This window comes from Dinoponera quadriceps, unplaced genomic scaffold (genome assembly GCF_001313825.1).
Source record: "Dinoponera quadriceps isolate SergipeBrazil2010 unplaced genomic scaffold, ASM131382v1 scaffold1651, whole genome shotgun sequence".
NCBI lineage: Eukaryota > Metazoa > Arthropoda > Insecta > Hymenoptera > Formicidae > Dinoponera > Dinoponera quadriceps.
In genome coordinates this window covers 110,785-128,521 of record NW_014555795.1, presented here as the reverse complement: position 1 = coordinate 128,521, position 17,737 = coordinate 110,785, and the positions used below count along the sequence as shown (strand labels likewise).

General features: G+C 38.7%; 2 protein-coding genes across 9 annotated transcripts in view; both read left to right on the top strand.

Moving 5' to 3' along the window:
* The window catches only part of LOC106745425 (myosin-IIIb-like), a 41,625-nt gene extending 39,288 nt beyond the window's left edge, over positions 1-2,337 (top strand). For 3 of the 4 annotated variants that reach the window (XM_014621015.1, XM_014621013.1, XM_014621014.1), the window contains one exon: positions 1,216-2,337. In XM_014621015.1, the coding sequence (XP_014476501.1) occupies positions 1,216-1,996 (781 nt within the window). In that variant the 3' untranslated portion in view covers positions 1,997-2,337. Of the gene's footprint in view, positions 1-36; positions 59-1,215 lie in introns of all 4 variants that reach the window. The other variant, XM_014621016.1, reaches the window with a different exon arrangement.
* Positions 2,338-5,515: 3,178 nt separating this feature from the next.
* LOC106745415 (alpha-catulin) overlaps positions 5,516-17,737 on the top strand; it is an 85,917-nt gene continuing 73,695 nt past the window's right edge. For 4 of the 5 annotated variants that reach the window (XR_001374523.1, XM_014620998.1, XM_014620995.1 and 1 more), the window contains exon 1: positions 5,516-5,715. Coding sequence is in view for 3 of the 5 variants with exons in the window: in XM_014620998.1 (XP_014476484.1) it covers positions 5,629-5,715 (87 nt within the window). In the remaining 2 variants the exon portion in view is untranslated. The remainder of the gene's footprint in view (positions 5,716-17,737) is intronic. The other variant, XM_014620996.1, reaches the window with a different exon arrangement.

The window sequence follows — 17,737 nt, the reverse complement described above, 5'->3', positions numbered from 1 at the left end:
AATTGTGCATTTGTGTGTCATTTTATACGTCGCCAGAGGCATCATGGCAAATTTCCAGGTAAAGTTGTAAATTTATGCCACGACTGCGATGTATCTCATAGTGGCTTCGCAGCTCACGAATTATTATTAACGCATTGCGGACGTGCCGCTGTAATATTTCATTCTAACTTAAAACATACATTTCATGAATATATAATTAACGAATACATAAATAGTTAATATATGTCTTTTAATACGATATTCATTAAAAAACATTATTCTCGGTGAAAAGGTAGAAAATGGAATTAATGGATCGTGTTTTAGTACCTTGAAAAAGTGAATCATCGTTTCCGGTGCTCGATGCTTCAAAAACCAAAAACGTCGATTCACGTATCCGATCCGTAATGCGCTAATAGACGTAAGGGAAAGGGGGGTAAGATGAAGAAGTGGGTAAAATAAAGATTTGCTAACTTTTTAAGCTAATAATAAATAACGAGTCAGTGCACAATTACAGTCATTACAGTCTTCTGAAAATTTTGTAGTTTTTAAATAAACTGTTGTAGTTTGGCTTCGATCTGTCAACGATAGTAGATAATGTAAAAGATGTATTTTGGATACGCATATATAATTTTATTGAATTTTGATGATATTTCTTCATAAAAAATTACACAATTATAATAAATATCTTCACTTTCTTTATAAAAATATTATATAATATATATAAGAACGTATATAACAACATATTATTATTTTTGATTTCTCAGATATTACAATATTTTTTTAATTGAATAAATAAATATATTGACCACATAGGAATAAGATGATATATGTTGATGATATCATGTGTAAAGATAAATCAGTTATATTGTTACACAAATCATACTTTTTATAAATAATATTTTTATTTATATTTTATTGTGTTGTACACAGATTATAATAACAAAATAATATAAAACAAAATTTATTTTTAACTTTTGTCGTTTTACATATAGAAACAAAATGATGAAATTGACACATTTTCAAAAAATTTAAATTAAAATTTTAATTTATTTATCAATTTATGCAGATAATAGGTAAGGTTTTAACTACTCAGAAAAAAATTGACCATTATTTTTACGTCACTACGAAAATGAGGAAATATCGGCAAACTTTAAAATTGTCATTTTACCCCTCTTATCTGGTGGCCGGAGAGTGACAATTCGCGCGAAACCAAAGTATCAACTTATTTTTTTCCAGTACAAGGATTAATGACCTGCATATCGGCAACAACATGCAGTCGCAGGCGGGCAAGCAACGTGAAACCGATTCTTCGCATCTCCACGATCCAGCTGGCCTACGATCCGTGATCGACGATCGATACCACACCGCGAACGAACGACAGAGCACCCACAACGGACAGAATCTCGTTAACGGCCATCATAATCCCATCAGCGAGCATCATATCTCGGTGAACGGTTACGGCAAAGATAAGACACTCCATAGGATAAACAACGGTATCGTGAGAAACCAAACGGATCTTTCGAACACCTTGCAAACCGAACTAACCAATGGCTCGACGACTGTTAACGGTGGCGCCGAGAAGATCGGGCCGGGTCGGTCAAGCCCTAAGAACGGTTGTCCGACGAAGAATCACCAGAGCAGCGTGGATCACAAAAACGGGATCAACCGGTTAAGCGACGTGAGAGATAAATCGACGGACTATAACAGGCAGACGCAGAAGGAAGATACGTTCAACATCGCGGCTAACCTGCGGCAACTTCTGAGACCCACCGTGATCGAGAAGCGGCAAGAGATCAGCAAGGTTGAGTATGACGCGGAAGATATCAACGGACCGTACAATTTCAGACAGTTGCTCAGGCCGACCGAATACCTTCCGACCGAGTCGTTAAGGAAGAGAAAAGGGGGATTAGTCTCCAGTAGACTTTTATTCTCGAAAGATAAGGTTCCGGAGAAACACGTGAAAAGAAGAGCGCCGTTAGCGCCGACCCAGAACAAATTGGTCAACGGGAAGAAGTGATATATATTGCTTAATGCTACTTTCGAGCACTCTTTCATTTCAGAAAGATCCCATTTTACCGCGTACTCTATGTTCAATGAATGTTCCAACGGAGCCGTATTATGGAGCACCGAATATTGATTATTCAGTTGATTAGTTAATTTATGATGATGTGAGAAAAAGAGAGAGAGAGAGAGAGAGAGAGACGTATAACCGAATTATATTTACTTTACATTATTTATTATCGTTCCGAGAATCGTCATGAGAGTTAGCAAGCGTCTAGAACTAGTCATTTCTGGCTTTACTTAAATTAGACGTTCATCATCGATGTAGATACAAATAAATTATAATAAATATATCAATTATTCTTACGATTAATTCGAAAGTTCGTTGGAATTGGCGGAAAATTATAAATTATAAATTCGTTTAAAGTAAAAGACAGGGTTGAGCATTACGTGCAAAATATAATAATCTATGTCTATGTGTAGACAATGCAAACTATGTATAATATGTCATCCATGTAGATAATAAGTAATCTATGAGCCGTTATGGAATGGTTCTGTTTTTTTTACATTTATAAATTTTATTTTTATATTTTGTTTCTGGTAAAAACTCACAGATAAATTTAAATAATAACATTTGTAGATTAACAGTATGTACAGAGTGTTGTGTCGATATATTAAGCCGTATATACCGGATCATCGCTGCAAAAACACATATAAGTGAGAGCATACTATGCAAACTCGGACCGACTGCGCGTTCGCTCTCACTCTTTCATATATACCTTTGCAGCGACAACCTGGCATAGTGCTCAATATGTTGGTGCAATGCTCTGTACATTGAATTTCATTATGTTTTAAACACTTTTTTCTTGACGAACTTCGGAGCGCAAGAGGTGGTGTAGCAGACAGAACATTGGTTTGTGATATTCCCGGGTTCGATTCCCGGCAGAATTGGAAAAATTTGTATACGTTTGTGTTTCCTCCGGACGGTCTGGCAAGCTACCACGGTATATCTGTCCAAAGATCCTTTCATAAAAATATGTCGTTCGAAGTCGGCGTTAAACTATGTAGGTCCCATATACCTGTATATAATCAGCATGTGTGTCACAAGCAATATGAATGAGAGTAAAACACAGGCCCCAAAGCCTTAACATAAGAAAAAGAAGAAGAACTTCGGAATACAGAGCCGATGGTCCAATCAGAGCATTCGTTCTCAAAAAATAAATTCCGTCGGACCATCGGCTACGTTCCGAAGTGAGTCAAGAAAAAAAACGTACAAACCGTTATGTAACCTAGTCCACATTTTTTATAATACTATGAAGATATTTTAAATATGCATGAAGCGAATTATGTCTAATATAATTCAATACAATTTATTAATAAGTGATGAAATTATTTGGTTTAAGCACAATGACAAAATTTTAATAGTTTATGATGTCACGAAAAATCAATAGTACATTTGACCAACTTGATTTCATATTGACAAAAAGGAATACGAGTATTATACATATTGTGTTTATTGTAATTAGAAACTAAGAAACACTGCCTTTTCCCGTTTAAAAAACCATAAGTGAATTTAAATGGTAAAATTTCTTTGTGTGATATATATATATATATCAATTCTTCAATTTTTAATATTAGGTTGGTGCGTATGAAATGTCGCATTCTCTTTACATGCGGACGTTTTCCTCCCTGTTTTCGTTATACTTTTGTATTTGGCATAACCTCATTCATACTCGTATTGTCCATTGCCAGAGACTCATTTCAACAAAATAGGTTTTCTCGAAGGTCTTCCCTTTTTTATTTCTTTTGAGTTTATTACCGATATGAATTCTGCCGACATTCGCGTCATTTTCTTATATGAGTACAAACTTGGTAATAGTGCTGCAAAAGCTGCACGCAACATAAACCAAGCGTTTGGGGAGAATACGGTTAACAATCGGAAAGTGCAGCGTTGGTTCGAAAAATTTCGGACTGGCGATTTTTCACTGCAAAATGAGCCGCGCGGAAGACCCAAAACGTCTGTGAATAATGATGACCTGAAGGCTCTAGTGGAAGCGGATCCAGCCGTATCCACGAGGGAACTTGCTATCAGGATGAAAGTTGACCATACAACGATATTGAGACACCAAATTGTACTCCCATCGCTTGTGAATCGGCATGGCCCGCTACTGCTCCATGACAACGCTCGGCCGCACACATCGCACAAAACAATTGCGAAACTGAACGAACTGGAATATGAAGTTTTGCAGCATCCACCATATTCACCGGATCTCTCGCCGACCGATTTTCATTTTTTCAAGCATTTAGAGCTGTTTTTAAGAGGCAAACACCATGAAAATGAAGACAGTCTAAAAAACTCGATATCAGAGTTTATTAATTCTAAAGACCAAAATTTTTTTAAGACAGGCATCTACGCTTTAAAATCTCGTTGGGAGAAGTGTATTGAAGCGAATGGAGCATACTTTGATTGAATAAACAGCTTTTGAAGAAAGATATACAGTTTTATACAATCACTTAAGAATCCGACATTTCATATGCACCAACCTAATATATTAAATATCTTCATAATTAACATCAAAAGCGAATACGTGAATTATTTTATAATTTAAACTAATTTATTTACATATTTGTTTATTTGTACTATTAATTTATTCTTTCTCTTTGTATGTATTGTGCTATATAATTTATAATATCGTACATAGTTTACATTATCTAGATTTCCGCGTCAATGTCACATAGACGATACATGAATTATCTAAAGATTATCCATAGACGTAATATTAAAATCTACGGTACAACCTTGGTGAAAAACCACTGCGATAATTCTTAATACACTCTTCTAAGAATCGTTACTTTGTAAAAACTCCGATCAGATTCACCCTCATCCTTGGCAATGGACGCAAACCTCAATCGATGCCTGTCGATTTTGTGCGTGGCCGTCGATACAATCCAAACCTTTTTTCTCGTCTTTGTGTTTAATTTATTGAACGTTGTACGACTACACTACAAGCGTGTATACCAATCGATACGATCGCCGCCGGTTGGCCCGTTAATTCTTGAAGTAACCGCGCGAAGATCTTCCTGTCAAGCGAACATCGCATGTCGAATATCCGTTGACCCACCACCGATGAGTGCGCATCGTCGAACGCTCGGCGAAGCTCGCTTGGCGCTTAGTTATCGACTATCCCGACAATGTTGCCCGTTGTTCGCCCGCGTATTCACCGCGTTCTCTCGCCCCCAGCCAGGAGACTCGGGCAGATAGGGCGAAAATATCTGCAGCGCTTGTTTCTTCGCGAGATTACTGGCTGTTAATATCAGCTTCGACGACTACGGTTCACTCGAAGAGCCACGAGATGGCCGGGGCTTGCGGCACCGCCGCGACGCCCGGTGGCCTACGACGTCCGGCGTCGGCAGTAGTAGTTACGTCGGCGTCGACGTCGTCGCGCGACGTCGCCCTCATCAGCAGCCGGCTCTCTCAACGGGCTCGACCATTGGCTGGGTCGCAGGTAGAAGGGCATCCGCTGGCTAACGACGACGTAGTGGGGCGAGGGTGGCAGTCGTGCCGGGTATGCGGGCGGGGGTAAGGGGGGTGCAACGAACCCTCTCGCCTCGGCTCGAGTCTACGGAGCACGGAGTTGTGTTCGAATCATGGCGACACCCGACCCCGTAGACCCAGCCACCCTAGAGATTAAGACCCGTAGCATAGAACAGACACTACTCCCACTAGTGAAGCAGGTAAGACTATTTTTCCGCAACGTGAAAACGCAACAATCGGAACTGCTCGTTCTTCGCACCGGCGGCGCGCCGTCTCTTTCCTGTCTCTTTCTGTCTGTAACACACACTCTTTCTCTCTCTCTCTCTTTCCCCTCCTCCCTCTTTATATATATATCTCTCTCTTTGTCGTTCTCAGTCTCTCTTTTTCTCCTTCTCCCTCTCTTCATCTTTCTCGTCGACTATCTCTTTCTCTTTCGTCGCGTCTCGGTCTGTCTTGCATTCGGTCTTCGTTCCTCCCAACGCCTCGCATACTCGGCACATCCGCGTTTCGCTGTCTCGCGTTTGCTGTTTAACAGGTTGAGATATCCGGATTCTCTTCCTGCCTCTCTTTCTCTCTCATCGCGCCAAGCGACCACCCATTCCGATACGTGTCATTCCGTGTGTTCACGCGTGCGTTGCTCCGAGCGGGCACGAGAAGTTGCTCGCGTGCTCGCTCGTTCGCTGGCGTGCGTGCCTGCGTACGGTGCGTCGCGGTGCCGGGGATGTCAAGACGCTGAGCGTCGCGCGACGAAGAGCACCGGAGCGAGACGGCAAATGGGCGCGTGTGCACCTTCGAGTGAGAGAGTTCCAGTACAGGAAAGAGACAGAGAGGAAGAGAGAGAGAGAGAGAGAGACATGGGATTGTTGAATGGAAAAAACTAGACCATGAGAGAGAAGCTCAAGACTCGATGACATGAGACGACACACGACGAGACAAAGCGGAGAGCGGCGCGATCCGCTGACGCGACTTCAGACACCAGAAATAGCACGATTCCCACGCTCTCTCTCTCTCTCTCTCTCTGCCTCGCTCTTCCCAATCGCGTGGCCGACGTGGTACTCTCGTGGGTCGCATCTTCACTGTTTGCCGCCGGGCGTAGCATGCTCCGTTTTCTCACAATGTCAAGACAGCGTTGGGTCCGAAAGCCATTAAACACATCCGGCTCGCGCTCGAGGTGGTATTCTACAAACTTTGACACTCGTGACGTCAAATACGCGTTTAATACACGTTCGACTTGGTCGCGAGGCACGCGCTACATACGGGAGTAAGGGATATTTCGGTGCTCTCTCTCTCTCTCTCTCTCTCTTTCTCTCTCTCTCTCGCTCGCTCGCTCGCTCGCTCTGCCTGTCTCGCGTTCACTCCACTTCTCTCTTTCTTCTCCACATTTGCTCACCTCGGCTCATGTAACGCACGCTCACACCTCACGCACGTTTTCTCGGCGCCGACACTAAGCATTTTCGTGGTATTACATCGAATTTATGGTTGCACCCTCATTGTATAATAGCCGGCACGTGCGCGATGCACGCGCGTGAGCGGCATGTACGGATCCGTGCGGCAGGGTCAAAGGCCGCTGCTGAACGAACAAACGAACGAACGCCGGCGATCAAGAAATGAATCGCCCCGCTCGACTCGCACCACGTTGCCGGCAGATTCGCACGCAACGGAAGGATATCACGAGACGACGTCGAGTCGACGTTATTAATCGGAAGAATTTTTTTTTCACGTGTGACAATTTTGCATCAATTGACTGCCTCATACTTTCGACGATAATTTCGATGGGGAATCCACAATAATTTTGATAGAGGAATTTTTAAGGGATCATGGTTGCCTCGATAAACGAATTAGCGCTGGCATATTCCGCGCGCGCGCGACACAACATTTATAAATGCGCGATGCACTGCTGCATGCAGTAGACAGCACCTGCGTATATAATGCGTATATGCACGTATACGGACAATTGGAAGACTAGTTCGATGGAATGGTGCGCATTTTGCCTTGCACTTCATCGAAATTCGTTTCATCATCCGATGAAAATACAGCTCTGACGCGGATTATTGTTAAACTGCGGCGTGAATCGTCGGAATATGCGATTACTGACTTATCGAGAGTGCTAGCTCTGGATTTTTTAACAATCGCGATATATTCTTATGTGCGTATATATATATTCTCGTATTGGTGAAAAATGAAAAATTGAGTTTTGCAAATTCAAAGGGATATATTTCACCACTTGGCAAGAAGAAAAAGTCGATGATCGTGTCTCGTAAGAAAAACGAAATACATTCCGAAGACTGCGGGGTATCTCTCTCCTCCTTGCTCTCTCCTCCCATCCCTTCCCTCTCTCTCTCTCTCTCTCTTTCGATAACGAACTTATCCCCAATCTCAATGTTGATTTTCGGTGAGTTCGAAAGATCGCAGCCCGTTCTGCGGTTAAGTTGGTCAAATGAAACAGAGGCCGATCTAATTCACGCTTTTATCGGCCGTCGAAGTCAGCCAGTGACGTCTAAAAAAAGGTATTACGTCGGCTGTTTCCACTGACTGTTATGTCTTGTCCTCTCTCCCTCTTTCTCTCGCATATGCGAACAGTATAAGGTCGCTCGATTTGCTCGGAGAAATCGTTACCGAAGTGAAATAAACGAAACGATCGGCTGCGTTGGTCTAGCTTCCCCTTCCTCTCTCCGTCTCTCAGAAGTTCAATTTAATTTAACAATCGGTGCAACCTGCACCAATTACTTAACCAACTAGTTACCGTAGACGTCGCCATAGCGACATCGGGCAAGGTCCATTAGACGCTTCGAAGCATTCCAGCTATCTGATGACGTCATTATAATCTCATGTATAAAACCGCTTCTGAAACCTATAAACCGCCTAGTGAATTGCACCGATTAGTTGACTGTGAGCAGTCGAAAAAGCAGAAGGATACATGCACCGCGAGCAAGCCTGGATATCTCGGCGAAGGGGGTAATTTTGTCGACAACTTCGCGCGAAAGGAACGCGCAGCAATAATTACCGGCGATAAAACGGGAGCGCGGCAAAAGTACGGCAAAAAGACGAACGAAAAGGAAATAGACGGTGGTTATTTCGAGACGAAAGCGAGGAGGAGAAGGGTACCGATCGCTCGTGGTCGACCTTCGTGTCGTGTTTATCGATATTTCTGGTAGCATGTCAGTGTGCATACGTACCAACACAGACGTGCAAGCGAGCGCGCGCGTACGTGTTGGTTAACCTTCTTGGGTTAGGAGGGCGTGCAGTACGAGTGGCCGGTGCATGGCACAGAGGGCGATCGTTACGAGCTGCAGCCACTTGTTAGAGCTCCGTCTGGTCGTCTTCGTCGCGCCATCCCCGCCACTGTCTTCTTTCCGCCCGCTCGCTACGTCTCTCACCTTCCACGCTTTCTCGCTACTTGGATACGTAGAGTTCGGTGGGCTGCGAACTCCGCGAGGAAGCCGCTTCCCTGGCGATTCCCGTCGCGATCTCGTCCTGCGTCCTCTGCGAATCCTCTCTATTGACATTTCACTCGTTTTTGATGCGGCTTCGCCCGCACACCTATGTGCATCTTCGGCGCACTTCGGCCGGCGTTTTCGTACTCTTCGGATAAACGAAGCGGTCGACGATCACGTCTACATCAGGCGAATCCGAAGTTCCTTTGGAATAGCCGGAATAACTGGATATATGCCCCGAGTCAGGATTTTGATGCCAATTTGACGCTCTTAAGGACAGTTTACAATTGCTTAAATGGCCTGTAAACTAGTATAATATATACGCAGAAAAAAATTAATATCAATATATTCAAAACTTTTATTCTCATATATAAGCAAGAATATATAATCTTATATGAAGATAAAACTTGCATATATGAAGAAATTATATATAGTTCTAATAATATAATTTTCTCTTTATTTAACTCAGAAATAGTCATCTAGGGTCTTTTCAGACCTCAGCGGTCAGAAAATTAAGCTCACGTTGCAATGGGTTTATTAACTGATCGGGAATAGTGCTCTTAAATTTCCGGAAAAATGATTTCTGGGAAAAAACTACCTTTTCCGGGGTTTTTCATAGAAAAGCCGTTATCATTTTAGAAAGAATAATATTTTTATCTACAACTTCGTTATCTAGCCCTCAAGATTATGTAAGTAGTACCGCTACTTGAATCTACTAACACTACGACTTTTTAGAGCCATTTGAAATTGCCGCGTCTTTTACCGGCGACGTTGTTCCTTCTCCAGGTGGCAATGTCTTTTCCCCTCTAGGTGACTGTCCTGTTCACTTTATAACACTTCTTCGTGCTGAAGATACCATGACGACAAGAAATTTCTCTACAAAGATTTGATTTGTTTTAACAATCTGGTACTATTGGTTTTAGATTATGAGTAAATCTAAGAAAAGGAGTCGCAGCACAGATAAAGACAACGAGCAGTTACAAAAGAGCATGAGAAAAATGGAGGAAATACTTCAAAAGTTAGATGAAAGAGATAACCTCTTTTCTCAATAATTTGTGAAATTGGCGAGGGAAAAAGCTCCTTCACCGTCCCAACAGAAACCAAGACCTTCTGAAGGTCTGGAATGACGCCAAGGTAGGTTTTCCGTTAGATAAACGGTTATTTATCTATATAATCTATACCATCTGAATGACTGAGCTTATATGAGAGATAAGACAGAGTCACAATTTCACGGTTGAACTTATCCGAGAGGCAAGACATGGCCGAAGCAAAGGATTGAGACAAACTTGCTTCGATCCTATATTCATAATCAAATTTATGTTTATGATATGGCCCGCCCTCTTGGGATGTCCCGGAATCCGGAGATAGACAAGGGGATATTTCTCCACTGACCCATGAAAACGCACCGGAGATTACAGAAGAGCAATTTCTAAGTGGAGAATCCTCGTCTAAACATCTTGCCGAAATTTCTATGGAACCAGCAGAAGTCGTAGAAGAGGAAATCCATCTTATCGATAAGATACTACAGATTCCTGAAGAAGCTCCACAGGAAAGTAATCGGTCCTTTCATCCCATATTACAACTTTAATGCTTGGCTAAAAATTAGCCTATCCAAAGAGTAAAAAGAAACTTTAACGAACAAATATCCGAGGAAAGGAGTTTGTTCTCTAGAAACACCAATTTTGAATCCAGAGGTTACTGCTTCGTCCTCTGACGCAACTTTAAAGAGAAACAAATACTTTTCCTTCACACAAATCCTGACTGGCTCTTAATTAAATCATAAAATGGGTGACACATAAGAGGAACATAGTTAAATGGTGCCAAGTCAGATGAGTATGGTGGATGTGATAAAACTTCATAACCAAGAGCCTGGAGCTTCTCTTTCGTCCTTAAAGCCACGTAAGGCTTGGCATTGTCATGTTAAAAGACAACACCTTTTCGCTTATACAGTGCTGGACGAAGTTCACGTATTTTTGTATCCAGTCGAGTTAGCTGATCACAATACAGGTCTGCTGTGACAGTTTGATCTGGTTACAACAGTTCCCAGTGGATGGGACCTCGACAATCCCACCAAATGCAAAGCATTAGCTTTTTTGGTGCAATTTGGCCTTCGCAAGGGTAGGAAGCGAAGTGTCTGGCATTACCTTGGCTCTTTCCCTCACTACATTGTCATACATACAATCCACTTTTCGTCACCAGTAACCAGGCGATCCAAGAGTGGCTCATATTGTTGTCGAGCAAGCAAAGAAGAAGCAATAGAAATTCGATCTGCCATATTTTTTTCGCTTAATTCACGGGGAATCCAACGACATCATTTGTACAAGCCAAAGCCAAGCTTGTTCAAGTGGTTTTCAGTTGTTACTTGGCTAAGGCTTAACTTATCCCCGATCTTCCTCGTACTCAATAGTGGTTCATTACCCACTAAAGCCCTCAGAACGTCGTCATCAAGCTCCTTTGGTCTTCCGGTGCGAGGTTCATCTTGAAGCTTCATGTCATCTGACCTGAATTTTTCAAACCATCTTTGGAACGTACACACTTTAACTTTAGATGGTCCAAAGACGAAACACAAATTTTCTGAGCTTCCGTCGCATTATGACCAAGTTGGAACTCATAAAGCATTAGGTGATGGAACATCACATTCGATACCGAGAACGCAAGTGCACGAAGCGCGGTATGCAAAGTTGCATGTTCAAACACGCGAATATTTTCTGAGGATCGCCTAACATTTCTCTATCTCTTTCTCTCTCTTTCTTTCCGAGCGAAACAAAACAATGTATGCAAATGAAAAGATCACGTTCGTGGAAAGTGAAGACTACGGCGCTCTTTTTTAATAGGTAATAGCCATATTCCGAAGCCCTCACGTTGCCGCTCGAAGTAATTTCACTCTGTATGTTACCTTGAACGCTTTGATTGCGTCTGTTCATCGAAGTAACCTCTAATTAAGTTACCGCTCCTTGCCCACTAATAGTTCTCTTGATGGAACTCTCGGTAAATGTCCCTCAAGATTTCCGAAGCTTGTTCTACCTTTTTAACTCATAGAAGATTATATAAAATGTAAGACTTTTTCAAAAGAGCTCTGTTAGAAACATGCACGTAGTTTCCTCTCTATCTCTCACTTTTATAATCTCAACAGATATCTCGCACATCGAAAATCTCATGTATCGTGTCAGGAAGAAACTTCGTTTCGACTCTTGAGTGAAATTTCGACTTGCAACATTCCATAGAACCAAATTGTTCTTTAAGCGATCTCATGGAAGTCTTATCTTTACAATAATATCTAGACAGACAGACGTGCATAATTACGGCAGCAACTTTACATATCGACAAGTAAAGGTTGTATTCATTGTGAGTGCTTACATTGCACTCATATTTTATCACATAGAACGCAATAAAAATAGGAGAGAAATTATTAGAATTTACTTGATATGAAATGTCATGTAAGATGTAACATAAAAATCCGAAAGTAATCGTAAATTTGTTGTCGTATCAATATGACAAAAGATTTCTATCTTTATATGATAGAAATTTATTTACTGACTCCCTTTCAATTGATTTAATACAGTTATACAATTCATTTGCTCCGCAAATGTAATGAAAAAACATATAATGAAGAAAAAAAAGTAAGGAGTTTCTATCATCGATCGTCTCATGTCGTAACAATCATGAAAATCTGGGTGTGTAACACATCATATCAGTACATTGTTGTCAAGTGTATGCGCGACGCCGTATTTATCGCAAAAAAACGAGCAAAAATCAACCTGAACATTCCGGCTGAACCAATAATTCGCGCGTAAAACAGAATGTCAATGATCGTGATAATCGATCGCGATGGTCGGCTCGCTTTGAGCGAGAAGCACGCGGATACAAAAACAGAATACACGGCAATTTGGCGTGCTATATTAGTCGTTGGAACAACGACAGTACGTGTTCGATGTCGTAGCGAGATGAGGACATTGCCTCCATTAGCTGCGGCTACAAAGAGAGTTAAATCACGTTTGCAACATCACTGCGTGCAACGGCGATGGCGCGCTGAAAATACATCTCAGACGCGAGCCAGAATTACCCATTTCTATTCGCCTTATTCATATTCATTCGCCGCTCGTGTTTATATCTCCCGCGGCGCTGTTTCCATCGTTTCCTCTTACCGCGAATGCCTCGCTCACTTAATCGCGTACTCAACATATCGTATATTGGCCATTACTGGTCAGCCCATGAACGACGCGAATGACTTCGATGACATGCGACGACTTCCACGTTGCCGTGGACTTTCTAGATTAGGAAAGACAGCCGTTCTCTTTCTCTCTCTCTCTCTCTTTATCTATCTATCTATCTATCTATCTATCTATCTATCCCTTACTTAAACGCTTTCAATTAAGCTCCGTTCCACGATCCAACTCTAAAGTGATCTCCTTGATCGACGGTGTTACGGTTGCTGATGCTGACAATCGCGGATAATAACGATCCCAAGTCGAAATTATGGCTCTTTGACGAACTTTTATTTTTATAACACGATAGGAACTAAGATATCAAAATAGATTCGATTTTAATTTTAATAATATAATGTATTTTTACTCTTTGATCCTGATGATGTCTGAAATTTTTATTTTCGCTGTTTTAGCGATAAAATCGGTTATTCAAAGTAAATTTAAATTATGTTAATTATCTATACACGCACAAGAAATGTTTGTTGAATAATATATTAATAGCAGAATTTACTAGATTTCTATTGCGTAGCTAGAATATACTTGTATTTAAATTAAAATCGATATGTATACATATACATGACACTAATAAACGAATAGTTTGATCGGATATATTTTTAACCTGATTATATATAAATTTACCGTATAAGAAAATATCAGAAAGAAAAATGTCCCGTATTAATATATCCATTTTCGACACTGCAGCTTGGATTGCATGTTATGTCTAATACGAATATGGGAAGAAATTTTGTTCTGAATAATAACTTTTGTGTAATATATAGTACATTCGCTAGCGTTGATCTCTTGACACTTATTAGATACAGAATCGTTAGAAATTTGTCTGTATATTCATGACTGCCATCAATTATTTAATGAAATAACAATAATATTGTATATGTTGTTTTTTCTTCATACATCATTTTACATTTTATGTTATAAACGAAGCTGTATTTCAACAGCTGTATTTAAAATATTTTTGTTATTTTTTTTTGGGGGGGGAATTTTCAACAATCGTGGTGTATAAGTATCCATATATATTCTCTAAAGATATATATATAGTCTCAATATCGTATATATATATATATATATATATAGTCTCTAAAGATTTTCAATGACACACACACATACACAAACACGCACGCACGCACGCACGCACGCACGCATACACACACACACAAAAGTGTCAAGAGATTAATGACGATCTATGTATTATTATGAACGCGTCTATAAGAACAATAGAAATATAGATTATTGTGTGTGCATAGCAATGTCTGGGCAGCGACGTACAGTTCATTTGTTTCGACGTTATAAGTATATCCTAAACGAACAAAACTATTATGATTTTTCATTTCATAAATATTTATGTATCTTTGAGAAAAATTCTTTGAGTGCAGAATGAAAAATTTAAAAGAGTAATTAATAAAAGTCGGCATCTTGAAAATAGGATTTTATTAATCTATGGGCTATCTGAGTAGATGCAAACTATCTTCAAAAACATCAAAGCAGTATCAAAATTTCGATCCGGGATAGTGCGTCTTCGTGATTTCTTCGAATTCTTCCATTTCGTTTGCGATTGAGTGACGAGTACGGATAACCGCGAGATCTTCTCTGCGCACACACAGAAAAAAGTTATTTTATTGCTAAGAAAGGCGATTACTCAGTTTACTTTCCTTCTTTTGAATAATAGTTACCTTCTTTTGAGTAATAGTTACCTTTGAGTAATAGTTACCTTCAATAGAGAAGAATAATTTCTTGATTTATAATAATTTTAAAATATATTTATTACAAATTTGAGATAAGCTTGTTATCATATGCTCAAAAAAAGAATTAATTTTCTTTTCAATAATATTATGAAACTTTATCCAAGAGAAAGGTTTGATTCGGTTAATTTAAATAAACAAAATATAATAATTATATAAACAACCCGATTTTTGTTTTAATTTCGTATTCTTGATTGAAGTATTAAACTTACTAAGATTTACAATACATTTTGAATAAATTTGATGTTTGTGAGAAACTCTTGTGATGTATTTGCGGATATATGAACCTATGAAATACATAATATACGTAACATTTACTCATATACAATATGTATTTTTCTGTATGCAGAAGAAGGAGTTTCTTTGTTCTGAGATTTTTCCTCGCGAACCCCTGCGACTGGTGGGAGCAATCGCGAAACGTTAGTCGAGTTTGCACGGAAACTGATGTTTCGCGAGATTAGGTAACGTTAGCCGGATACGCGCGAGCGTTGTACGCTTCAGACCTGAGCGACAAAACTTTCCCCTGCACTGTTTCGCGTTATTTCGCTGCACGATCCTCGGAACCACTTGCGATAAAAATATTATGGGGACACGCTAAATTCAGTGGACCGTAAATTCCGCGCGCTACGTGCGCGAAGTTTCGCAATATTCCAAAGAGGCTTCCAGAAGAAAAGATCAATTTGCGAACGAGACGCGCACTCATTCGCGATGCGTGCAGCAAGTAAGCTTGCGATCGGACGGCTCTGTCACTTTACTGTATATAATCATAAATAACTCGCGAGTCAAAATAACTACGCGAGTCAAAATGATGTAGCAGGTTGGGCTAAGTGAGCAACGTGTATATGCACGCGCGATATAAATTTTACAGAAAACAGGCGATAGTTAACGCGTTTCACCAACGACATCGTTGTCCGTCCAACGGCGAATTTTTCGCCTTGCATACATTGTATCATGTATATCTTACTATTATAACGAAAATTATGTACAAAATTTTCGACTTTATACGTATATATGTAAGGCTAAAAATCATGTAACTCTCAATTTATGGAATAGTAAAGTATACATGACGCAATATAATATAAAGATACACTAGATAAATTATATTGAAGTCTTTTACTATTATACAATTTTTAGTTTTTCACATATATATGTAAAGTTGAAAGTATTATAATTACATAACAGTTTTTACAATCTTACTATTATAATTAGAATTACTTCTGCGATTTTCAAACTTATGTATGTTATTTATAAGGTTGAAAATAATATGACTCTCAATTTAGGGAATGCAGTATATATAATAACGTACATGACGCCATTCCTTAGACAGAGAATTACGATTTTCATAATCCACAAGGTTGAAAACCGCATAGGTAACTCTAATTATAGTGATAAGGTTAAAATAGCTCTAACGGGTTTGACTTTGCATATAAGGGAAAAAGGGATTTGATAACGACTTAAATTTTGTCAATTTTTCCTCATTTTTGTACTGATAAAAATAATTATCAAATTTTTTACTAGCTAAAGTCTTACCTATCATCTGCATAAATTAAAAAACTTGTAAATAAATTAGAATTTTGTTAAATCTTTTGAGAACATGTGCATTTCATTGTCCTGCCCCTATATGTGGGTAAGATGATAAAAGTTAAATCTAAATTTTTTATGTTCACAAAAAGTAATTTTCATGCGTTTTTTATATTATTTTGTTATTATAATGTCTGTGCATAACAGAATAAAATATAAATAATACAAAATACAAAGAAAAATATGATTTGTGTGTGACAATGTAATTTAAAGAAAATAAAATCCAGACAAGAACAAAAATAAAAACAATTATTTATAATTATATATTTTAAAATAAAATGCACGAATGCATTAACTTATCCCCGTATGGTATTCATACATAAATCATTTTACCATATGATTACTATATTTCTTTATTCAATTTAAAACTTATCCCCGTATGGTATTCATACATAAATCATTTTACCATATGATTACTATATTTCTTTATTCAATTTAAAACTTATCCCCGTATGGTATTCATACATAAATCATTTTACCATATGATTACTATATTTCTTTATTCAATTTAAAACTTATCCCCGTATGGTATTCATACATAAATCATTTTACCATATGATTACTATATTTCTTTATTCAATTTAAAACTTATCCCCGTATGGTATTCATACATAAATCATTTTACCATATGATTACTATATTTCTTTATTCAATTTAAAACTTATCCCCGTATGGTATTCATACATAAATCATTTTACCATATGATTACTATATTTCTTTATTCAATTTAAAACTTATCCCCGTATGGTATTCATACATAAATCATTTTACCATATGATTACTATATTTCTTTATTCAATTTAAAACTTATCCCCGTATGGTATTCATACATAAATCATTTTACCATATGATTACTATATTTCTTTATTCAATTTAAAACTTATCCCCGTATGGTATTCATACATAAATCATTTTACCATATGATTACTATATTTCTTTATTCAATTTAAAACTTATCCCCGTATGGTATTCATACATAAATCATTTTACCATATGATTACTATATTTCTTTATTCAATTTAAAACTTATCCCCGTATGGTATTCATACATAAATCATTTTACCATATGATTACTATATTTCTTTATTCAATTTAAAACTTATCCCCGTATGGTATTCATACATAAATCATTTTACCATATGATTACTATATTTCTTTATTCAATTTAAAACTTATCCCCGTATGGTATTCATACATAAATCATTTTACCATATGATTACTATATTTCTTTATTCAATTTAAAAC